The 26,314-nt window shown below is 40.8% G+C and overlaps 1 protein-coding gene across 3 annotated transcripts in view; it reads right to left on the bottom strand.

The window, feature by feature from the left end:
- CTTNBP2 (cortactin binding protein 2) overlaps window positions 1–26,314 on the bottom strand; it is a 159,258-nt gene that overhangs the window by 118,503 nt on the left and 14,441 nt on the right. Inside the window, exons 1-2 of one of the 3 annotated variants that reach the window (XM_064487402.1) lie at window positions 25,903–26,092; window positions 13,416–13,523 (exon numbers count right to left, since the gene is read on the bottom strand). In XM_064487402.1, coding sequence (XP_064343472.1) covers window positions 13,416–13,523; window positions 25,903–25,992 — 198 coding nt within the window. In that variant the 5' untranslated portion in view covers window positions 25,993–26,092. Of the gene's footprint in view, window positions 1–13,415; window positions 13,524–25,902; window positions 26,093–26,314 lie in introns of those variants that run through there. The other 2 variants (XM_031455260.2, XM_064487403.1) reach the window with 2 other exon arrangements.

Genomic DNA, 26,314 nt, shown 5'->3' with positions numbered 1-26,314 from the left:
TATTTTTTTCCCTCTGACTTTTAAAAATTAACTGAGTATCTTTTCTAACAAGTTTGTAGGTAATGCTGATGCTGTTGGCCTGGAAACCACACTACAAGAACCAATGCCTCAGGGTCAGTCCATTTCCCTTCTTAACTTCTGCAGGCACTCTGCCCTGCCTATCACATTAGTCACACTGATGTTTCAGCTTGGCATTCAAAACCTCCCTGATGGAGCCTGTCCGAGGTCTGCTCCTTCAGTCTAGACCCACTTAGCTCCTCACTCAAACCAGAGCACACACAAATCCAGTGCTCACATTGTCTTTCTCATATTCACTTCTCATTGCTCTAATTATTAATTGCTCTAGAAACTAAACATTCTTCAAAAGACTCCTGGAATGCCACCTCTTCCCAGAAGCCATCCATAATTCATCTTCAGTAAAACTCTTTCATGTGCTTTACTCCAAGATATAAGCCTGCCTTATGTTATAATTAATAGCTATGCACAGCTATCTTCCACCAAATTACATGAGAGAATGGTTAAGAAGATGCACTTAGAGTCAGAAAGGCCTGGGTCCAAGTTCTGGCTCCACACTTGTCAGCTGTGTGACACAGAACACACTACTTCACCACAGGCCTTGAAGTCAGATAACAATAGTATCTCCTTCAAGGGATTAAATGAGATAATCTACATGAAGTCCTAAATAGCACTCCTGGCAGACAGGGCTCAGTAAGCATCATTTTTTCTGGAGTTTTAAAAACATGTTCCCCAAATTGTTTGACATTCCTCCCAGGTGGTCAGGTCTATGTCTCCTTCCCTTGGATCTGATCCCTGTGACTGCTTGACAATATATAATGGAAAGTCACTTTGTGAGCCAGACTTTAAGGCACTGGCACATTCTATTTCCTGTCTCCCACGATGCTCCTTGATGGCTCCCAGCCACCTTGGGACAAAAAAGCCCAAGCAGGCTATGGAGAGGAACCCAGGCCCCCCCGCCCACAGTCCCCACTGACCTCCTGGCAAGCAGCTGGCACGCGAGCGAGCCTCTTAGAAGTGGACCCCCAGCACCATACTACAAGAGCTGCAGGTGGTGAGCTGTCCCCAGCACACCCAGCCCAAACTGCAGACATGTGAGCAAAACAAATGACTGTTGTTCTTTAAGACCATTAAGTCTCTGGGCGGTTTGTAACATAGGATCAGTGACAAAGCAAGAACATGTTATCTTTGCATCCTTTCTCCTCTCCAGCAGAGAGGAGCGCAGGTTGAGACCTTTCAGAGTGTTCATCACAAGATTCAGACATTTCCAGAGGGAAAATCATCCCAGAGGATCTCTCTTTATGAGTAAACACACAACTCCCTTGGAAAGAATTCACTTTAACCTAAGAAAAGCACAGCCTTCGTCCTCATCTCCCCTAACCCCCACCAGAGTTGTGGCAGAACCCTAAGGAATTGAGGCTTCAACAAATTTAAAGGGAGCTTAAAAAAAAAAAAAACTCTATAAAGTCAGTGATGCAAATAGCAGTACTGCTCTGTAATCTCAAGCAACCCGATGCATGCTAAAAAGGGTAGACGAACATCTACTCTGAAAAGCAAGAAATCCGTGAGGCCACCATCTGCATCTAAGAAAAAAGCAGAAGGAGACAGAGCGTAGCAGCTGACACACAAAGAGAAACAGTTTTTGGGGGGAAGCTGCACAGAATCTAGGGACACACAGTAGGTAGGGACCAAACCAAAGAAACATGGTTATTTTCCTTTTATTAAATATATTACAAATGCTAATATTTTGCTAAGTTACTAGTACGCTTTCTTTGACCCTATTTTTACATGGCCCTAACAGGTCTTTGAACAGCATCAGTTATGGCACATAATCTTAGTGCCCAGTACTCCTCCTTGGCTGCACATACCACAAATGGGACTTGTTAGTCATAGTTAGTCTCCTTTCCTGGGCGGTAAGTTCTCTGAGTACAGGGGCTGCCTAGTTTATGCCCTCTTCCCAGGGCCCAGCACAAGGCATGAGAGAATATACTCGATGAGTATTTGCTGGGTGAATGTTGAACAACCAGCACTAAAAGGCCTGTTGGGAGAACTGGAGTTGATGCCTGAATGACTCAAGTATGAATTCACATGGGGCATAAACACAACATCCTTAAAAAAAAAAAAAAAAGGTTTATACCTTGACACTGAAATTGCCTTAGAAATAACTGGTTGCTGTCACAAGTTAGAAAATAATGCTCTATTATGCTGGGAGAATTATTTTTATTCACCATCACTTCTCCATCTATTCAAATCCTTTTAATACTCCTCAACAGCCTATCACCTACATTTAGAGCCATCACCCGGAATTCAGAGTTTTATGGAACCCATACTTTGAAAAATGTCAATTGTAATTGCTTCCTCAGATCACTTCTCTCCCTCGTTCTGTCAATCTACTTTCAAGAGTGGTTAACATAATGTCCCTTAAACACTGTTTTTATCATATCCTTTCCTGCCTCAGAGCCTACAGTGACTCTCAATCGGCAACGGTTTGACATTTAAACTTATTAAGAATTTAACATATTAATTCCCATTAAGGGTTTCAAAAGCTCTTCCATTAATTGTCCCTCCAACCCAAACTCACATTGTATTACCAATCCCCAAACAGGCACAAAATGTGTGAAACCTCCAATATAGCCAAGCAGAGGTGATGGAAAGTTTTTTCTCAATTTCACCACTGAGGTCTCATTATTTTGTCAAGACACTACAGAAGAAGCCCAATGCACTTTTCTGAGTGTCTATGAGAGATCTATCACCAATCACTCATGGAAAGAGACCCATCAGTAAAAAATCATTGTCAACTCTAATTTTGGAGGATTTTTAGAGGTCTGCTTGAAATAATCTAATCTAAAACTACTATCAGGTTCTGTCGACTTAGCCTTTGTGAAAGGAAACCTGAACTTTCTAACAAGGCCAACGATATCTGCATTTTAGTATATTAATTATTAAGAATATTACACTCTTCATTGGTGGTAAATCTATCATTACCCTGGCTGCATAATCCACCTTCGCCTATTTCCTGCAACTTCTACTGACTGGTGGGAAAACAAAAATCAAAGGATTATATAAACTCAAGGAAATCAGTACAATAGCCTTTCATGGAAATCAAACTAAATTCCTGCCTGCCATTTTCTTCAGATGCAAAAGAAAAAAAAAAAAGTTCATCAAATACAAAAAAAAAAAAAATTAAAAAATTAAATGTAACTACAAGAGACAGATTTAACAGTGACTAAAAGATGGGAAGATGATCAGGATAGAAACAGCAGTTCCTCAGCTATTGCATCCTTGTCCGTTTCAGAAATCTCCATCTTTTCCTTAAATTTGGGTCATGCAGCACTCATACATGCTCCAGCATGTTCTCATCCAGAAGATGAGCATATTCTAATTACAGAACTTTTCTGTACTGGGTGTGATAATTAGTGAGAAGAAGAAAACATTTTAAAAATCAACGATGCTCTTCTACATTATCCTAATTGCTATTCAATAAGATCTTAGAAGTCTTGCAGGATTTACTTCTGTTTATAATTACCTGCAGTCAGTTGGGAGGGAACAGCAAATGATTAAACAGAAGACTTAACAACAAACAGTTTCTGTGTAGCTTCAGTTTCTGTGCAGCTTCTGACATTTACAACTGATTACAGGTGTGTTGGAAATGTTCTGGGAATTCACAGCACTTAAAGTAAAATAAAGATTCCATGAATGACAACCTCCAGCTCTAGGAAAATGATCAGTGTCATTAATGTTATCTTTGAAGCAGAGGCATGGTGAGAGTCAAGGATAGGAGTCAGACAGAAAATAGCTTATTTATTTTTGGAGGCTGTTTTCTCCATTCCTAAAGTGGGCAACTATAACTAATCAAGGGATTTCATCAAGATGACAATGCATGTGAAGTGCCCATCACATAATGAAAACTCAGTAACGTTAAGTCCCATTCCATCTCTATGTCCTGCTCTAAATTCAGCCTGCGGCAAACAGCAGCAAGCCTCAGGATTCCCGTGAAGCATAAGACAAATGGAATTGACCCTGTTCTTGGTTTCTATTCGCCTACTGCCTAACCTATAATCATGGGTGAAGGAAGGAGGTTGCAGAGAAGAAACTGTTTTAGTTTGAAAGGATTGAACCACCTCCTTCCTCTTCACTTTTAGATGGCTGTGAACAGAGGTTGCTGTAAACATTTATTCCTGCACAGTTTAAAACAATGCCACTGAAAATCAAACATTTAACATAGAAAAAGAGTATGCTGCCTAAATACAGAGACGTGGGGAGCAGACTGACAAGCTGTAGGGTAAGTATAATAATTCATTGGGCTAACTGCTATTATGTTGTTCCTATACACTTAAAAAGTCACTTTTAAAAATAATTAACAATGCATATTATCTTATTCCCAATACACTTTGGAAGTTTCCAAAATTCTTTAGCCCTCCTTTGGTGGTGGTGGGTGGAGGTAGTGATTTTACTTTAGAAAACATTGTCCCGACACCACCAGACAAGTCACTTCTCTCCACTCAGGACCCCTACAGCCACCACAGGAGCCCTGAGCAACGATGGTGACCCCAGCTCTTTTCAGCCTGTGGTCTGATTGTCCAAAATATCCATGTGGCCTCATGTTACTGCTTATTTTCCATCTTGCCTTAGGCTTGCTGCGAGGATAAATTAATAGTGTAGATTAGCCTTAGTTTCCATCTGGCACCTTCTAACTTAAGGGGTGGAGTTCTACCCTAAGAAATAAGAAGCAACACCCATGTTATGATACAGGAAGCAGGTGACCAAGATCTATCTATAACTTTCAAAGTGTGAGGAGGGGGAGAGAGTGCAGGGGAAATTTTTCTACCAAGATAGACTGAGATTCAAGCGCACATCTTTTTTCAAGCACCTACTAGGGGCCAGATCCTTTGCTAGGTGCTGGAGCATATTATCTTGTTTAATCCTTGCAATTCAAACAAATGTATGACTGTGCATTAAGGCCAGAGAGGTGTGATGTTAAAGCACTACCCAACCCCATTTACCTAGGAATTTAAAGTCTTTCTTCGAGGCCGAAGAGCTGCAATGCCCAGACACCAGCACCTGGATGGCCCCTTCTCAACCTACCCTGTACATAAGGACTGCTGCTCTGGCTTGCATATACAAAACCACATCTGATGTACTTTATTGCTAAGAGCTTTTAAGGGTTTACTCTATGCAGGATTTTGACCATTAAAGCCTAATGCCCAGCGGAGCTGCAACTCCACCCTGATACAGGTAAGGTGCCTAGTCAGTGCCTGACACTGAGAGCAGATTCTGTCCACAGTCCATTTGCCAAAGAACAATGTCATGAGAAGGTTCGGGGCTGTGGGAGAGCTTGTCAGCTGTAGCATTTGACTTCTGGAGAGGGTAACTATGGGAGCATAAGCCCTGCAATGGGCCACTTAAAATAGGCCAACACAGATATACTGGAGCAGAGCAAATCTGGATCACACTGAAATGTCTTTTGCATTCTTGCTGGGTCACTCTTAGCACTATGTGAAGCCATCTTCTGCTACTTTACCCAAGCCTCTGTGAAAAAATTAAAAAGGAATTTGATTTTTCATCACATGCCTTTAGAGATTTATAGTAATCTTAAGTTATGAAAGAAGGGGGCTTTTAGCAATAAAATCCATTTAAAAACCTAAACTGAACTAACTGAACTAACTGAACTGGATTCGAAAAAATAAAACCAAAAATAGAATTTTGCCTTTCCAGAAAAATTCAAATGGAGAATTTACCTTACCAATCTTATTTTAAGTGCACAACACCTTAACTAAAATCATTACCAGCTCATCTTAGCAGTTTGAAAAGCACTGTTCACTGCTAAGTGACAAAAGCGATGAGAATGCACGTTTTCTGTGCCCTCTTAAAGGGCAATAATCACAAGCATCTGAGACATTCCCATGTCTCAGAAAACCACTCCATGACATTCTGCCTTTATGGTTCTCCTACAAACTCTGACTGCCCAGAAGCTAGGGGTGATCTTTGTCATTTTTTACCCCTTGAAAATGGTAATAAATTTTTAAAATATTTACATTAAATACTTACATTTAATAAACTTCAAATGCAAAAAAATAGAATACACTGTAATCAGGTTATTAATGTCATCTTTTTAGAAAATGCAAACCTGATCACTGGCATTCTCAAGCTTAAACACGTCAACGGCTGACCACTTGATGTAGGATGAAATCCAGCCTTTCCCCGGGCCCTCCCTGTCCAGATGGTCTGGCTCCTGCCTTGCTCTGCTTCTGATCTTGGGCCACTCTTTCTTGCTCTCCGATTTCTTGTACTTCCTGTCAATTATAAAGCTCCTTCCTCTCCAAGGGCCTCTGCCTGTGCTGCTCCCTTTGCCTGGACACTCTTCTTTCAACTGCGTTCACGATAGCCCACCTTCAGGTCTCAGGGACGATCACTTCCTCAGAGAAGCCTTTTCCGACCCAATATAAGATACCCTTAATCTATCTCATAGTATTCTTTCCTTTTCTTTCAGAATCATAATTTTTTACTTAGATATTTTGTTTATTGGTTTAGTATCAATTCCTCCCACTTGACTCAAAGATCCACGAGCAAGAACTCATATCCCTTGTTCCCCACCCTTGAAGCCCAGAACATGCCTGAAGACAATGAGCATCTGCTGAACGGATGCATGGGTCTGCTCACCTTCCCACACACCGTCCAAGTACATCTGAAATACAGGATATAGCCACGCCTTTCTGTCTTTCTTATTTCACCCGTTCAGCAACTATTTACATTTTGACTCCAAAGGTTGGAAGGTAGAAATTGAAACCCCTTAATTTTTCTTCCCAAAATAACTATAACCAGAGAGAAGGCAGGTAGAGTTGTGAGTACTGCTTTAGACCATTGTGTCTTATAATCAAGACACAGAATTAATCATATACATGGCAAAGGAAATTCCCACAAGAACCCATGACTTATTGCTTAACCACCGAGTGTTAAGATGAGATAGCTGAAATGTTAACAGAATGCCTCAGAGGAACACCCTCTATTTTCAAATCACAAGGAACTAATTCTAGAAAGGAACTGCTAATTGAATGGACAGCCCCACAGATGATAATCTTCAAAGTGTACAAAAATATATTCTTGGTTTGTGTACCATCTGTAACCCTGAATCTATCCTGTGCCCAGTGTGGATCTAATGGTACATCACTGAGTTGGGAAAGCTTCTTCTTTCCCAGATTTCCAGCTTTCTCAGAGATATCCTGATGATTTACTATTAATGATCTGCAAGAAAATGCTGCTCAAATGACTTCAGTTGCTTATTAAATGGTAGTAATAAACACTTTGCTTTCATGGCATCATTACCTTTCTTTCTTAATACATTTTTAAAAAAGCATTATATTGCCTAATTTATCTTCTATTTTCTTCCTTCATTAATAGTAAGTGTTCATCAGGGAAAATAAAGTTTCTCAGAAGTAAAGAATCAAAATTGCTATTTCCTGTTTGTCCTACTAAACAAAATAGAGTGCTATTTAAAAATCATCAGCTATTGCATATTACGAAAACTGATTTGCTTGCAGAACAAACAGTGCCTGGTCAAATCTCCTCCTCCTTTCTCTAGAAATGGAACAAAGGCGTTATCTCAGCAGACAGGGAAGGAAACAATTTACGTTTTCATGAATTCAGCTCTGCTCAGCAAATTCATTCATTCATTCTTTAAAGTAAATAGCACGAAAAAGAGTATGTTTTGGTCAATCAACTGCCTGCCATCATAAGAGCATTTTGAAACACAAAAGGCTGCATGTTTTCTTTAGCTGAAACCAGAATGTTATTCCTCTAGTGTTATTAGCAGACCTGTCACATAAAGAGAACTCTCACAACACTCTGTAGTGTACTAGCAGCAGCTTTAAAAAAATCAGTGGAAACATTAACCTACCTAATGCTTTTATTTTATTTAAAGAGAGTGACTTCGTTCTATGTAAAGATTCTAGCACTGGGCCATACAACCATAAAGGTTTTTTAATCTGAAAAATAAAACATGTAAGCTCTAAGAAACTATAATGCAATTTTCTAATATGGCATTGTTTTGAAAGAGTCATGAAATTTGCTAAAAATGGCCATTTTCAGATTAATTTTTAGCTTTGAGAAAAAAACTATCACAGGAAAAAAAATCACTGTATCGTAACAAAAATATCTGAATCATTAGTGTTCTTACATTTGTTTCAGCAAATGAATATAGCTTTAAAAGTGGCATTAACCAGTATTGCTTTATAGCAGTGTTTTCCAAGTGGGCATGATTGTAAACCCATGAAGAGACCTTTCTGGCCGTCACATGTGGAAGTGCTTCTGGCATCCAGTGGGCAGACCGCCCAGGGAGGTTGCTAAGCTTCCCATAAAGCAGAAAACAGCCCCCTCCCCACAACAGCAACAACAAATATCTGGTTCCCAAATGTCATTCGTACTGAAGTTGAGAAAACCTGCTTTAAAGCAAAACCTGTTTAAAAAAAAAAATTTTTTTTTTTTAAATTGAGTTTTGAACCCAATGGAAGGTCAGGTTTTCAAAAAGAAAAGTATTCGGGGCAAAACACATAAAGCCACAGTTTGAGACAAGTAAAGCTTAGGTGCAAATTACACTTCTCAGAACAATTAATTTTAAATATATGAAGTCAAGACATAAGAATTTTCTAAGTGGGCACAATTTTGACATTATAATAAAGCTCCACTTACATTCAGTTCAAACTTTCATTTTTGGGCCTGGTATAAAGTAGACACTCCACGAGTATTTACTGAGGGAAGGTGAAAGAGAAGGATCTATCTTCTTGTACCACACCCCAGCACTGTATACAGTGACATTTAATAATGGACTGCATTACGTTAGATGTCTTGCAGCGTCCTCCTTTGCTTCATAGCACTGGGCATCAAGCCCGCCGGCCAGCTCCACTTCCCAGTTTCCTACACAGCCAGGCACATCTACAAAAGTTCTCACCAATGCACTTGTGTGCACTGATTGGAAGAAGTTTCTTATTCATTTCCTACCTTGTCCCTACCCCCCACCATAAGTTGGGGTAGGGAGGTAGCATTGACCCAGTTTCAACCATGCAGCTAAGGCTAATTCCCTGAGGAGAGCAGTAAGCTAGAAATTCCCTGGGTGGCTGGCTGACCACTTGGCACAGAGCTGCCTCTCCAGCAGAGATCACTTGCCTCCAGAATGGTATACGAGAAATGAGCTACTTAATTTAATCTATTAAACTTTGGGTCTCTTTGTTGCAGCCACTTACACAAGTCAATTCTGTAATTTGATATCTCCTATGATATAAGGGCCATAAATGCACTCTATCCGAAGAAATGTTAAACTGGCTAATTTTTTTAAAGTTTAAGTGCAAATAATACTTGAAAATCATGATTATATGGTCGCTCCATAGTGATGATAGGTTAGGAGGAAGAACTGCCACGCCTGTTAACAATGTTCATTCTCATTTATCCAAACTAAATGGAAAAAGAAAGTAAATCTGGAGCTGACTACCCAAGGAGTTCACTGCTCCAGCGACTTAAAATTTACATAAGCGCATGCCAATGATAGCAGGCTGGACCTTATAAAAATGGAGGCTAAAGCAATTTTAACTCTTAAAATTTCCTAACTGCAGCATTTTCGTCTTCCTGCCCTTGACTCCCTTTGACTAAGATACTGATAAAAATACCAACAACAAGAGGGGAAAGGAAGTGAGGGCCAGAGGATTCCACAAACTAAACACTGAGCATTGAGTAAGTGACTTCTGGATTAAACTGTTTATTCAAACCTTGAATACTCAATTAAATTTGATTCAAAAGGCTCTGTATCCATCTTGGTTTTCAGAAAATGTAGCTGCTTCTCCTTGGGCATATTCTGCATTAAACTCCAAAGTATTTCCCTCTAGATTTCATTTGATACAGAATATATTTATCCAAAGATTTATTCCTACTTTATGTGAATGAGAAGGAAGTCACTGAGAAACAAACTGTTTGTTATGCTTATGAAATTAAAACGTTTCAGTTAAGCTGCTTGATCTAATTCAGATTTTCCATCAATATTGCTCTTTTTAAAGATAAAATCCCTCCCATAAAAATTAATGTCTTGACTATTACATCAATTAGAAAGCCATGGACTTACTGGGAAATATTTTTACCTTAAACATATGAAAATGGTAAAAGTACCAAAATTTGTAATTTCATAACACCTTTTCCCTAAATCATATTTATGGACTGTCCTGACAAGTCTATGGCCATTAATTCAATGATCTCAGCAGATTTTTATGACTTTAAAATCAAAAGCATCAGGATAATGTGATTTAAAAAGTAAAATAGCTTGGTCTGAAATACACTTTTTACGTTTCTAAAATTCTACGGAATCTGAATGCCTCAGAACAAAATCACCTCTTAATTTTAATAACGTTTAGGGTAAAAAATCACAATGTACATATAGTAAAATTATTTACTATATTCACAGAAATATTACTTTTGACTTTTTTTAAACAAGATGTATTTCTTCCAATTGAACAGCAGCTTACTGACTAGTGATTCAGTAGATATTGGCTTTTAATTTAGAAGTAAGTTTATCTCACAATATGAAGTAAAAATAGAAGTTTTGTATTCTCTTTCCTTTCCAATTTCTTTTTGAGGCATTGGTCAGTCACTAAATTATATTCTACTGTTAAAGGAAAAGGTAACTAAAGGACACATGTGGACCCAAGTAAATATTTCACTAGTTTCATGAGTTTCAGTGAATGTCCCCAAGGAAACAGTCAATCAGTAAAGCACCACTATGAGTCTATGACAGCTACAACAGGTTTATGAAAATGACATTATTATCTACTGCTAGAAGCCCAATCATCTAAACAAATCAGTGACAATTCCTAATTTTAAAAAAAATGACAAAAAGTTGAGAATCTCCAAATACACCGAGCTCATGCATGCTGCATTGTCAACCTGAGATAAGGACCAGTCTCGCAGGGCTTCCTTTTTGTTTCTTTGATTTGAATCTATAAATAAAAGACGGGTATCACAGTGGTCCTCCACAGGAGCTGTATCCTAGGAGGCATTCTGGAAACAGGTGAGGACAATTTTAGTTTTCACAGTCATTGGCAATTAGGGGGCAGGGCTAGGGGTTCGCCATACAACCAGGAACTGTCCCAAGCACCCCACAACTTTCAACCGTCCCTCTGTTCATTCCGTTCACTAGAACCTTCAGGGTGACTATCTCAGCCTAAAGAGTAACTTCTTTTCACACATAAACAAGCTGCTTTAATTCAGTTTTAACCAACACTAAGTTTTTCAGGGATTCAGCTCCTATGTCCATGTGTGCTTTTGTTTGGAGCTATACCGAGTGTCCTTTGCCATTTCAGAAAAATCACCTCACCCGTGGCATATCTGCTCCCTGTATCCAGTCAATGACACGGCATGCCTGCATCGGGATTCTTTTCCCACGACTGCACTCACAGCAATGTTATGAATAGGTGGAGACAGCCACCTACTTCATCGTGTCTTCCACTGGAGTCATGCCTGAGCATTTATGTACTGGAAACACATGCTATTTGGTTAGACATTACTCTCCTGTTACTTTGTACCACAATTAGGGCAATGTACTGGTTATTTTTAACATTACCTACTTATACACGCAATTTTTCATAAATTTCACTGCAGCACAGTAAAAGAGAATGCAAACTATTTTAAGAAAATGAAAAACTAGATCTGATAGGGATTCAAACCCTGACCTAGAATATCACATAAGGCTTCTCGCAACTCCAACATTCTTTGATTCTATGAAAAACTTTCAGTTTGGCAAGCCCTGATCATTAGCAAGCCTTTACCTCTAACTCTTAGATTTGAAAGTACTGCAATTAAGTTAAAGAGAGAAATGCATGTGGTTGCCATGGTGATACATAAAAACACAGACTCTGCTAACCACTCCAACATCTGTGTGAGCAGACGGCAGTGCCACAGTGCTGATGCCTTTCACAGGTTAACAGCGAGGGACAGAGAAGTACCTAAGGGACAACTGAAGTCCCCGCATCTACTCCATCTCAAGAGGCTACACGTGCGGTCTCACAGGTGACTGTTCCTTGTTCTCTCCCTGGGCTGAAGGTCACACATTTTAGTGCTTCACTGCCTGAGCATTTCTCCACAAAGTTCATTCAAGAAAACTCACACTGGCAAGCAACACAAACGTTCCAAATGTGCAACAGGATGAAGACCTCTCACTACCCAACTGTGCACAAGTCTCCTTAGCAAACTGTATCATTCAAAAAGCAACACCCTCAACTCATCAGTAGAGGCTTGTGGTTGGTATAACCACACTCCGCTTTTTCGCAAGCCATTGTTCTCTGTCATCAGGTTGAAGAATCATCATTATCAGCACTATACCCATTTCTAGGTTGTGAAAATGTACTGAAGTCGTTATTTCAGGAATGATTGCCCCTTCTCCCACAAAACTGGATTCTCAGCACATCTACCTCTCCAGTGTGTCTGACCATCCACTGTTAGTATTGCTTTCCCCACCATATTAGTGCTCGTGAAGGGGACAACAGTTTGTTTTGGGTTTTTTTTTTTTTTTGACATTCTACAGTTTCACATGTTAAAATAAGCCAAAAGTTTGAGGAATACTCGCTGGTGAAAGATAAATTCATACTTTCTATGTAATAAGTATGTCCCTTTTGGCCAAATGACCACCAGTTGGAAAACACCTCACTCTATACGAAGTATTAAATATAAAAAAGAAAAAAAAATCCTCAAGTTTGGCTCACATACCAAACCAAGTACAATCTTGAGAATAACCAATCAGAAAATTCTACACTGAGAAAGTTTATTATTTTTAAGAAAACAAAGTTTTCTTTATGGAAGTATTTAGAAAATAGATAACCCTTTGCAAATTATGAAAACTTAAAAATCACTGTAAAATTTGAAGAAAAGTAATAAAACTATTCAAAGATACACATATATAAAGATTTTCTAACTCAAGAGTTTCTGAAAATAAGGAATCATTTTTAATTCATTTATCAAGGAAAAACTTCTATTACCAGCGATTTCTTCTACAAATGATTCTCAATTTTTCCACACTGGCCTCAACATATGTGAAGTATAACAAAGTACCCATTTTCTGAAAACTTATGTCTTTCACTAAATAAATAGGTAAAACGTAAAAAGAGATTTCAGAACCAATACAGCTTAATTCTTAAGTTTCTCAAACAAAACAGCTTAGAATCATTTCCCTTCCTTTCAGTGACCATTGGACTTCAGGGTTTGTTTGAGTTTATCAAGGTTATAGGCTGGTGTTTGGAGGGAGGGGCCTATTTTATTTAACCTGATGCAAACTGTATGATTTAAAAATCAACAAAAAAGCAGCTTTGCCATTGGCCATGTGAGAACAAGAAACGACACAGAAACGGGGTGTGGCCCGGGAAGGCTCTTACCCGCAGCGCCTCGATGACCAGGTCTCTGGCCTCCAGCTCCCCCTCCATCACGCTGAGGAGCATGCGCAGCTCTGGTTTACTGAGGGTGTCCACGTCAAACTCTTTTTTCTGTAACACAAATTTTAAAGAATGAGAAATCTTCCTAAGGGAAAGCAATGGATCATGTTCATCCCAGCGGCTCAGCAAACCCAAGGGGCTCTGGGGCACTGGTCAGCAGCAAACACTCTGCCCTGACCTTCTGGGAGGAGAGGGAAAGACCACAGTGCGGGTATCCCAAGTCTCTCCACGGAGGAGCTCTCTTCCCGGCCTGCCTGCCCACCTGGCTCCAGGATCTCTTCAGATCTTACAGCACAAATTTAAAGTCCCTGGAGTTTGTATCAAAACGGGCCCAGTGTGTGCTGGGGAGAAGTTGCGAGGGTAGCAGAGAAAGCATGAACGTATTCCTAGAAGGGCCCCAACATAAAGGCTCCTGGGAGGTTATTACGAATTCCAGGACATCCAGTAATAACAGGTCATGTTTACAGAACACTGTGCAGCAGAGGCCACCAGCGAGCAGCCGGCAGCCAAATCTGGCCCACAGATGTGTGTTCCTTGGGCCACAAAGTGTTTCATTTTTTCATTCAGCTGTACTAAAAGAAACTAAAAGCTGTCACCAAAAAAATCCAGATCCAGATTGCTGGCTTCTCCTCAAAATTCAGATGACTGAGTAACCCCAGATTCTCATTCCCACAGGGTAATAATTCACAGAGTCAAGTAGCAAAGGCCCCTTTAGAAAGAGCATGCTCTTTGCAACCCCAAACCACACACACACACACACACAGCAAAAGCAATGTCCTTTTAAGAGGCCTGGCCTGACACTCACATATAGTCATTTGGGCCTGGGGTCCGGTGAGTCTGGAACTCCTGCTATGTGGTTATCAAATACTTCCTCATGCAATGCCTCCGTGGCCTCTTGTCATCCCATTACGCAGGCTTGAGAGGGAGCTGAGGCTGGGATGAGTGAGCCTTCCAGAGACCAGTTCTATGACGAGGCCTCAACCCCATGGCACTGGGGGGCATAATCCTCACCCACTGCTCTTCCAGCCCCACCATCTTCTCCACATTCCCTCCCTAGTGACTGCATCCAACCCCACAGCTTTAAATCTCACTGATTCACCACTGGTTCCCAATTTTTTTGTCTCCAACTCTGCCCTCTTTCCTCACAACTTTAACAAGTAGGTCTTCTGACAGCCACCTGTATGGCTGAAGAGGAGACAGGGTCTGCAAGCAGGCTCATAGCCGGGCCAGGGTGAGCCCACCGCCCGGGCTCCCTCCACAACACACACTCCACTGCTCCCTTCTGTGGAGAGACTTGTTTGACAAACACATGTTCGTCCCCAAATGTCTCAGAACACCCAACCTCAGAAGCCAGTCTTCAGAACATTCGCCTAGCACACATGATTTCCAAAGAATTCTCAAGGAATCAAATCTACCTATAAGATAGCATCACCTTTATTTTTCAGATTAGAAAACCGTAATTCAAGAGTCAGATCATATACCCAGATCACACAACCAGGAAACGACCAAAATGCAACCAAGCGCTGTGACTTGTCTGCACGCTATATCAGCTCGGTGCCAACATTCGAGAGGTGAAAACAGTGCTATTCTATCAATGAGCCAAGAAGAACTAATTTAGCACCTATGTATCTGATGACATACTACCAGTGTGATGACATGGATGTAAACATAGCAAAGCCTATAAAGGATTCTAGGGACTTTCAAACAGGTATGACCAGACCTGGTCACTCCTCAGTTTCAAAACAACCTTCTGGAAGGAGATAATGGTATAGAGAAGAAAGAGACCAGAGCTAGCTGGTTCTCCAAAGAATTATTTTTTTAATCTTCCTCTTAAAATGGTTTCTTCTTGCACATACAGTAAACAAAGCAGTTATTTGGAAAGGCAGGGGCTCAGGATGCAAAAAGAGAAAGGAAAAAGCCTAGAGCAAACCTACAGGATGGGTAGTTCTGGGATGCCCCTGCTTACAACGTTAACTTGGAGACGTTCCCTGTAAACAGCAGAATCCAGTATACTAGAGCTCAAATTCTGCTCCCCTTACACAGCGGTGTTACATAAACCTTCAAAGCCAGTTGCTCTGAAATTCAGGCTTAAGAATCATCTGGAGACCTTGTTAACACAGACTGGGCTCCACCCCGGAAGTCTGATTCAGAAGGTCCACGGCGGGGCTGTGAATCTGCCTTTCCATGTGTTCCTGCTGCTGCTGCTGCTGCTTCTGGTCCAAGAACTACACTTGGAGAAGCATTTCTATAACTTATGTGAGTCACTGTTTTCTCATCTATAGAACAGAAATCCCAGCATCTATCCCACAAAGTTCTTGTGAGGATCAAACAAGTATCAATGAAGTAAGTGTTAAATAAAGGTGGGTGATTGTTATTATTAAAGCTGAGAGCACCCAGATGTTTTTATATAGGAGTGGGATATTGGCTACAAGCTTATTTCTTTGAAAAATCTACCAGCCCAAGTTCAATAAACTCAGTTTACTAACTATGACGAAAGACAGACTCTTTTATCCTGGTTTTTCCCACTGAGATGCGAGAGTAAGCTGCAAGTCTTACGCACTTTAGAGGGTAATGTTTTATTAATGCTGCTGCTGGTGGTTCTAAAGATTTTAATTAATTGTATATTTTATTGTCCTTGTTTCCCCGAAGCTTCATAAGCAAAGCTCTCCGTTTTAAAAACTAATAAATTATGAAAGACATTGCCAAGATTCTGATTCACATTAGAGTTGGGAGAGCTTGCCCTGCTTCCATCACCATCACCAGCACAACATGTGACCTGCAACCAACACATCAATAAAAAGGAAAATTCATTCAAGTGAAAAACACTGCTACCAGGGTTCTTGCTAAATCATAAATTATGTTACACAGAATGTTAAAAAAGAAAATCTGTCTCCATCTATTGTCATCCCACTTAACACACCAAATGTATTAAGTGATGTATTATTTTAGATACACAGTGTATCTGTCTGCCTGCCTTTCTCTCCCCTACCTCTCAACCACTGCTTCCTCACTAAAGACACTTCTAATTCCCAGCCTTTAATAATAAAAATATTCTAAGAATATTTTCAAATGGTCATTCTCCATTACTTGATGTTTCCATCCCCTAGTCTAGCAGAATAGGGTAAAAAAAAAAAAAGGTATATGAAATCATGTCAGAGATCTTAAGACTCTGGGAATTTTAAAAATAAATTCCAAGCATTTTGGTATTTTTATAAAAATAAAGAAGCCCTTAGAAGCAGAAGTCCCACTAAAAAACTGTATTATTTTCATACTAAGTGTCATTTATCTGACTTGACACAATTATGGTACAAAAGTATTGAGATACAGAAAAAGCAATTATTAAACCTTCTTGCTTTAAGAGCAAAATAACTGTTCTAAATTGTATAATTTTTCTGATGTATGAGTGACATAAAAATGCTGTACATTTTTAAAGTACACAATTTGATGAGTTTGAAGATTAAGTATACACCCATGAAAACTTCAGCATAATCTATGCCAGAAACAAATCCACCACCAGCTAGCTTCCTCCCATCCTCTTATTTTGTGATAGATCTGATAATATTTTAAAACATTAACTTGATAACCTCATTTTCAAAAGAAGATATAAGACAGATCTAAATGCCATATTCACATAAAAAATTAGGATCTCCATAAAGGCACCCAAGGAAACATGATACTCATGCACTCCCCCACCAAAAAAAAAAAAAAAAAAAACAAAACCCAGAATCGACATGTTCAAAGACTAACCTTTATTACTACTGCAATAGCTTTTCCTAATTAACAACGAAAAACCAGACCTCACTTTTTAGCGACGGTAAGGCATTTAAAAAGGAAAGAAAGAAAAACTGGTAGATTTCAGCTCTACAAGCCACTCCTCTGCCTGTCGTGTTTGGTGTTTGCCAGGAAAAGTACTCTAGGAAAAGCACTCCTTAACACCTAGTTGTAAAAATCTGGTACAGGCGACTTAAACTAATCCAGAGTCTGGTCATCAAACAGAAAGCCTTCTCCGGGACACAAACATACACACGAAAGAGAAGACACTACCTCAGACTCTTATTATTCAACACAGCAGTTTGCAAAAGCTCTGAATTATTTAGGTGTAGGTGTGGGGAGGGCATTCTTCCAGATATTCTCATGCAGGCTAGAGAGGGAGGCTGGGAGAGAGGGGAGGACAACAAAATAGAACCTGGCTGAACTGTCATCTGAAATTGCCAGAACTAAACATAGGCCAGTACGAAGTTTCCTCCACTACCACTCTCCCCCAAGTCTTCCTGAGGAAAAAAAAAACAAAAAAAAAAACAAAACCCAACAAACTACAATATTTGGTTTCTGTAGGGAATTCAACAGTCACAGCCAAAAAAGGTCAGAAGACCCTTACCTATACCCTTTAGGAATTAATGGGGTCGGCACATTGCTGGGTACCGAAAAAGCCTCTAAGACCTATTATGAGCCACAGCGCCCTCAGATCTTTGCCCAAACACATCAGCTAAGGTGATAATCTAGGGACCAGATAGAGCCAAGCGTGTTCTCTCACTCTTTGCAGACACCAAGAGCATCTCCTCCAGTTTCAAATTTAGTGGGTTGTGTCTACCTTTGATAGATGAATTTACAGGGGAGAAAGCTGATGGACTGAAAGGGAAAATAAGTGATTTCACCTCCTTAGATCTCAGGTTTCTCAGCAGTAAGATGAGAATGTTGTACTAAGTCATCTCTAAATTCTCTTCCAGCCCCAAGTGTCCTGATTTCACATACCATCAGGGTAACCGGATTACTGGACTCAGGAAATTTAGGTCATTCCCTAAAGCCTCTGAGAAACATTTGAGGAAAATTGATTTTGCCTCTGCTCAGAAGGCACAGAAATGTATTTTCGCCCCAGTTTAATAGTGGGTACCAATAATTAATAATGCACTTAGAACTTTCTGGGTAAACAGGATTTATGCTTTGGGAATGAATCAAAAAAGGCTATACTCAAAATGGATCAAAGACTTCAACATAAGACAAGATACAATAAACCTCCTTGAAGAAAATACAGGCAAAACATTATCTGACTTACATCTCAAAAATGTTCTCCTAGAACAGTCTACTCAAGCAATAGAAATAAAAGCAACAATAAACAAATGGGACCTAATGAAACTTACAAGCTTCTGCACAGCAAAGGAAACCATAAGTAAAACAAAAAGACAACCTACAGAATGGGAGAAAATTTTTGCAAATGAAACCGACAAAGGCTTGATCTCCAGAATACATAAGCAGCTCATATAACTTATTAAGAAACAACCAAACAACCCAATCCAAAAATGGGCAAAAGATCTAAACAAGCAATTCTCCAAGGAAGACATACAAATAAATGATCAATAGGCAAATGAAAAAACGCTCAATATTGCTAATTATCAGAGAAATGCAAATCAAAACTACAATGAGGTATCACCTCACACCAGTCAGAATGGCCATCATTCAAAAGTCCACAAATGACAAATGCTGGAGAGGTTGTGGAGAAAAGGGAACCCTCCTACACTGCTAGTGGGAATGCAGTTTGGTGCAGCTGCTGTGGAAAACAGTATGGAGATTCCTCAAAAGACTAGGAATAGACTTACCATATGACCCAGGAATCCTGCTCCTGGGCATATATCCATAAGGAACCCTACTTCAGGATGACACCTGCACCCCAATGTTCATAGCAGCACTATTTACAATAGCCAAGACATGGAGACAGCCTAAATGTCCATCAACAGATGACTCGATAAAGAAGATGTGGTATATTTATACAATGGAATACTACTCAGCCATAAAAGCCGACAACATAACACCATTTGCAGCAACATGGATGCTCCTGGAGAATGTCATTCTAAGTGAAGTAAGCCAGAAAGAGAAAGAAAAATACCATATGAGATCACTTGTATGTGGAATCTAAAAAAAAAAAAAAACCACAAAAACAAACAAAGCATAAATACAAAACAGAAACAGACTCATAGACATAGAATACAAACTTGTGGTTGCCAATGGGGTGGAGGGGGGGAAGGGATAGACGGGATTTCAAAATTGCAGAATAGATAAGCAAGAGTATACTGTATAGCACAGGGAAATATACACAAGATCTCATGGTAGCTCAGAGAAAAAATGTGACAATGAATATATATATGTCCATGTATAACTGAAAAATTGTGCTCTACACTGGAATTTGATACAACATTGTAAAATGATTATAAATCAATAAAAAATGTTCAAAAAAGGCTATAAATAAAAGAAAGCAATGAAACTCATCTTGAGATTTCAAAAATAAAAATAAAAATTTGAAGACTACCATTAACATGAAAAAACTAAATCTAACTTTCCAGGTACACAGAACAGTATTAAGAAAATGTGAATTTAGCCAATTATAAGGATTTTCATGATGAAAAGTGTGTGTTTTCATGCTCTAAAACTATTTCAAATCTCTGCAGTTATGTCTTGCTTTGAGATTACTCCTCCTAACGTCTCTCTAAGGGGAGGGAAGAGGGTTTCTGACTGGGTTTGCATGCCTCTGATTTCGTTCTTCCTAATCCTTCTTTCTCCTCTAATTCCCCTGGACCCCATTTTCTTTAGAACATAGCTCAAATCCCACTTCCCTATGTCTTGCCAGACTCAGAAATCCCTCGTTCTCTCAATTCTGTCTTAGAGACTGTTCTGTTCATTTATTTGCAATTAATTATGCCCTGCCTTGTGTATTTCCTCATTCTATTAACTTATTTATCCATATTAACTATTTTCTCATCTCTGCTACATATGTCAGGACAGAAAGAGTATTACACATTTTACATGGTTTTACCTAACATATATGCCTCCCATTTGCAGTATAAAAATGCCTATTTCATTCAGTATAAAATCAAGAAGTATGTAAATGATGTGTAAGCAGATATCCCAGTGTAAGATACAATGTCACAGCCCACTGTAGGGGCAACGAAGTAACTGATCGATCATTTCCACTCATTTTTCAAGAAACCATTTCTAGTAACCTCAAGTAGGGCGACTAAGGAAAAATACTGAGAACTTGGGGTCAACACCCCATGGTCGTGCACCTCAGAGCACCCACACTGCCTGAGGCCTTTCATGGAGGATGAGCAGCTCAGTGTATTAGAAGGAAGTAAATAGAATGTCAGGAAGGCAACCTGGTCCTGGATGTAATTAATTTTAGGTATGAGAAAACTGGAATGAAAACCACAAAAGTGGCTGAGTCAGGGGCGGCAGCCTCTGCTAATTCAGCACAGCTACTTCCCTTTTCCTCTTTCAGATCTCCTCTCAATCTCCATTTTCACCTTGGGGAGGGAAAAAGGACCACATCTCAGATAAAACAAATGTCTATTCCCATCCTAACTCAGCCTGTCCATGTTACAAGAGCCCTACGTGGGACATGGATCAATTTCACATGTGAGCTGACACCCAGATCCACTAATTGTCCTTTAATAACATTGAAGAATAGCCCCTCGATGATCTGCAGGTGGCAAATGTCAGCATGCTGATTTTCAAGTAAAGGGCTGAGACCTGGGCAGCTAAACAATCTTCCTACAGTTACAAAGCCCTTCTGGAGAACTCAGGCCTTTGGAATCATCTTGTCCCCCTTTCAATGATATTTAAAAATATCAAAACCAAATCATCTGCAAACAAGTGTCCGTTTCACGCAGCAATGTTAACTTGGCCACACCATACTTACTATACTAACCTTTTAAATCCATCTTCAACCTACTTGGTCATTTACTAACAATTTATTCCAAGTCAGCAGTAGTTTTTTCTAAAATCAGGATTTCTACATGAATGGCATCACATTGTGCACGGCACTACTAATATGATCTTGTTACTTTTGTACAAGTTATTTTTAACAGATTAAAAAAAAAAAAACCCTTTGCCATCAATGTCATCTCTCTTATAACTGTTCTCCATTTCTTTACCTAACAGTCAAAGACAAGTTTCCTTTTCCACATTATATAAGTCTTGCAAAGGAGCACCAACAGAGAAGAATATAATCAGGTGCATCCAAATAAAGTCTTCTAAAGCAATACTCAGACATGCTTAGGTGGTAAACTATGTGCGGGCAGAAGGGAGAGACACTGGCTCCATCCTGCCTGGGCACACTCAAAGTTGAATTCTAGTCCAACATTTTTTGACACCTGCAGACTATTTCACACTCTCCTGCCCAATTTTTCCTTTTATTCCCTTTTCCCATTTCCAAACCTCCCTGCATTTCTCTCTTGATCCCCTCTCCTACACCCCAGTGGGTGATTTAGCCTTGACTCTTATTATTGGAAGAATTTAGGATGGGAGGGGTGCAATTTCCATCCCACCACCTCCACATCCCCAGCTTCAATCATTATTTAAAAGGGAAAATCTGAAGGGAAAACCACCATGTTGGAAACTCATTTTTTAAAAAATCTGTAAAGTATCTGAAATGTCATTGAGCAAAGCAGCTTAGAAAGGGAATATATTACATTGAAAACCAAAAAAGATAAGAATCAGGGTCATCTTTCTGAAACAAGAAAAGATCTATAACATCTATAATGTTAATTACTACAAATCATAGGCCAATAGTTTATCACAACTGGGTATCAAATGAAGTAAAAGTTCCAATTAGCCAATTAACTTAAGGATTATAACACAGCTTCTTGTTGAGTGTTCATTTTCTTCATTTAGTAAATATTGGTGGAACATTCACTATGTGCCTGGAACTGTGCTAAGAAACTTTTCCTTTAACAAACAAAAACCACACTGCTCTTCTTGAAAGAGGAGGCTGCTCCCTCCAGCCAGAACTTTGCTGTCCATACAATCAATGGCAGATAATCTGTAAATGGCTAAGTACGAAGCCTGTGAAACATTTTCTCACCTCATAAAGTTATGTGAAACACAAGAGGATAAAACCAACTGGCAATCTAGCCTAGGCATGGATTCAATCACAGAAGAGGACAAACAAATTGTTCCTGTGAGTAGCATAGTAACAATGATAGCAACAACAATAAAGTCCAAAAATAGGTGCAGACAGAAATATATAACCTATTTAAGATTTTAAAAAAAGGAAACAGGGAAAAGCATCATGTAGAAATCAGTTATATTCTAATCTTGAGAATATTTTAGTCTATTTCCTCAACTTCTAAGCTATTTTGCTAGGGGCACAGAGTTGAGTTGGAAACCTCAATGCTCATCTCTGAAAGCCCCTCACATGTGCCCCAGGCCACCTCTCCAGGATTCCTAGGAAACAGCCACTTTTGCACACAGCTACCAGCAGTCTCCCTGCCCAAGTCCTCCATCCTTCTGTGGAATGTTTCTAGATCTTTCCACTAGGAACCTTCCCCATGACTCTTCTTCCCCCTACTCCTCATGCAAAATTTTTGTGCCTCTCATAACACCATGGTCTTTGATTTGATTTCCTGGTGTATGTGAGTTTCCACCACTGGAGCATGTTACTTTAGGACAGCAAAGATGTTTCTCATGACACCTCCATCTCAGTTTGTGTCTGATAACGTGTGTTAGATCTCAAATATTTCTTACCTAAATAATTCTGTGAAACTTTCAATATTCTATAGCTGCCATGTAACTAATTTTTAAAAAGAAAGCTCGGCAAAATTGGCTAAGAAGTTTCTTTTTATTGCATTTATGTTCAATACTAGTCACCTGGAAACAAATTTAAGATGCCAGCTAGTCATTTGTTTAACATTACCGTTGTCCATTTTAAACAAAGTCACTGTCCAAGTTTTTTCGCGTCACTATCACCATGGCAACAAAATTTATATCTACTTTTTACATATTAGCTGCTCCAGAAAAGCCCAGAATGACAAGAATGTTGGTCAACTTCCCAAACATAGCTCTAAAAAGATCTACATTTTCCTTTCACTCTTAATTCTTTGGTGACAATAAAAAGATTTCTGTTTTCCATACTGCTTTATCTATTAGGAGTTATTTCAGAGTAGAAATAGCAATATAGTCTATAAGAATCATCACATTTGGCTAAGGTGTTGAAAATAACCCAGGTCTCGGGCATGGTTCACAGCAAAGACTATTAATATGATCCTACTTAAACAAAGTAGCTGTTACCTAGCCTTACACTTGGATGCTTTCAGGATTTAAACAGCTAAGAACAAGAATCACAAACTAATTTTAAAACACTCCACTGAAAATCATATTAAGCTGAAAACTGTAAATTAAAACTGTCTCTAAGCAACAATATAAATAGTCAAAACTTTGTGAAAACACTCACTTTCAAAAATAGCCTACCACTTCAGGTCTCCACTGGCTCATTACTACCAAATATACATATAAAAATGCATAATATGTAAACCAACTTGAAATGAGATACATCTCTAAAATTCAAATAAGAATCATCCACTAAAAAAATTAAGTCCTCAGTTGCCATAAACCCAAAACTCATAAACATGTTTTTGAATTTTAATTATTAGATTTGAGGCAGTTACAATGACATATTCTTCAACCTAGCTTTCCTTTAATTAAAAAAATCAGCCTACAGGCCAATTGGCTGATATGGGCGGACCATATTTTATTAAGTGAAAAGTAAAATGCTCAGCTTACTGTGTAAAAAGCCATCATTAAAATTTTACTAAAATGTCAAACATTTTGAAAAAATATTAGATTAAGATTCTTACTGCATCTCCTCAGAATCCTAAGAGTCCACGGAAATAACAAAGGAGTTTCACTTTCAGAGATTTTCCATGGCTATTCGAATCAGCTGGGTGAAATGATCAAACCTCTACCTAGAAGCAGTGAAAATCAGACTCCTGAAAATTTTAAACAGCAGAAAGGGAACACTGACCTTATTAACACAAAAATCTACCTAGCATCTAAGGCTCTGTTTATAATTCAATCAAATAAAACTACAGACCAGCTACAGGCTGTAACTCAGATGTGTGTTTGGGTAATTGTCAGGTGATTAAAATACTGAGGGTAGTAGAAAGAAACCCATTTCCAGTCAATTAAGCAAACAAATTCAACCTTCCTGGGGAACAAGAAACACATCCCTCTTTTTCTTCTCACCCCCCTCCCCTTACCATCTCTTGGGGATGAATGTACCCAATCATAACAACTTCTCGAGAGGTTTGTTGTCTTAATAGCTAGCTTCCTTACTGTACCTTACACAGGGGATCTGATTTACTGCATTACAAGTAGGCTAGTTTTATTTTAAATCTTAAGATCACATTTTTTACATAAAGAGTAAAACATCAATTTTCCTAAAAGTTTCTAATCAAAACTTGCCAATTTCACAAGTGGAAATCAGCAGCCCTCCACCTCCGCGTATCCTTCTCTTCCTGGTTCTCTTTTCCTTCCCAGGCTCAGCTCCTCTCCCGCCCAAGTTGCTTTCCTCCACATCTCTCCTCTCCCTCTTCAGAAAGCCCTACCTTTAAGCAGCGAGGGAGGAAGTTAAAACTGCCCTGACTACTCACACCTGGCCCTGCCTTCAGCTGCTGCTTCACCGACTCTGCTGAGATCATGGGTGGGAAGAACCGAGGGGCGTCTACGCTCGGCTCACTCCATCCCACTCCGAACCTCCAGCAGCAGCAGCCAGATCGCGCCAAGGGTGGGAGGCGCTCCCAGAGCTGCCTTTCTTTGCAGATCCTTGCAGCTCCTGCCAAGCTGCTTCCCAAACCCCAAGAACGTTTCCACCCAGGAAATGTGGGTCCAGTCTTCCTTCAAGGCAGGGGCTGGAAACCACCATTGAGCCTCTGTGCTCGGGGATATTCTGGGGGTGAAAGTAGAGACCAGCGATTGATGGAAGCTCATTTGGCTTCTAGACCCCAGCGAAGGAGAACAATGTGTTGATACCTGCTGCTGAACCTCCACCTAACCCGGGCACCGTTTCGGGAAGAAGGAGGACATCTCCCCCGCCCCAACAGCAACCCCCATCGCCAGGTGATGGGGCAGCAGGCTGCTAGGACCCAAAGCGCCGGTGCTCAGCGGCAGCAGCGCCCACAGCTGGTCTAGGGGCCTCTCCCAAGGGACGTTAGGCACACGCGCACACACACACAAACAAAATGGGCATCCCCACACCTGCTCGGCACTGAATCGCCAACCCACGCTGCTTTCCGGGTCCACTGAGAGATGCCAGGCACCCCTGAGACACGCGCCCACAACCTTCCGCACAGCGAGAGGCGAACAATAGGGGGTCAAGTTCGCCAGAAAATACACCCAGCCCTGGCCAAACCCCACCGCAGCCGAGGGAGTGAGTGCAAGGCACGCAAGGGACCGACGGATCAAGACTGCCTCTCGCGGGGCTCGGAAAGGACAGAGGGATTCCCCAGCCCCGGCGGCCGCCTCGCCCCACTCCCCCTGGCCTCCCGGGATGAGGTACCCCGAGGAGGGGGCACCCCAAGGAGAGGACACCCGGAAGAGCCCGGGCTTGCGGAGCGTCCCAGGGACGCCCACCCCCGGGCCCCGCGCCCCGCGCCCACCCTTGGACCTCAGTTACCGCCGCCTCCGCCGGGGCCCCCGCCGCGTCCTCCGGGGCGCGGGAGAAGTCGGGCTCGCAGCTCGCGCCGTCCGTCGCCATCTTCCTGCTCTAGCGGATCCGAATGCGAGCTCGGAGCGGTGGCTCCCGGTTCAGCCCTTTCGGCGCGGGCGGCGCTTAACCCGCGGCGGTCCGGAGACGCGGGCTCTCGCAGCCCGGCCGCCGCCGCCGCAGCCGCCGCCGCGCTCCCTCCGCCCCTCGCCGCCGCCCCCGCCGCCTTAACCCGCTGCGCGCCGGCGCGCCGCCCGCCGCCTCCTGTTCCCCGCCCCGCCGCGCGCCCCGCGCCCGGCTGCCAGCTCTCATCCGGCTCCTCGAGGTACGAGAAATGGGCACGTGCCCAGGCCAGGTGGAGACGCGGCGCGCA

The sequence above is a fragment of the Camelus dromedarius genome, chromosome 7, assembly GCF_036321535.1.
Source record: "Camelus dromedarius isolate mCamDro1 chromosome 7, mCamDro1.pat, whole genome shotgun sequence".
Taxonomy (NCBI): Eukaryota; Metazoa; Chordata; class Mammalia; order Artiodactyla; family Camelidae; genus Camelus; species Camelus dromedarius.
The sequence above is the reverse complement of the archived record's forward strand: the minus strand, read 5'-3'. Positions and strand labels throughout refer to the sequence as shown.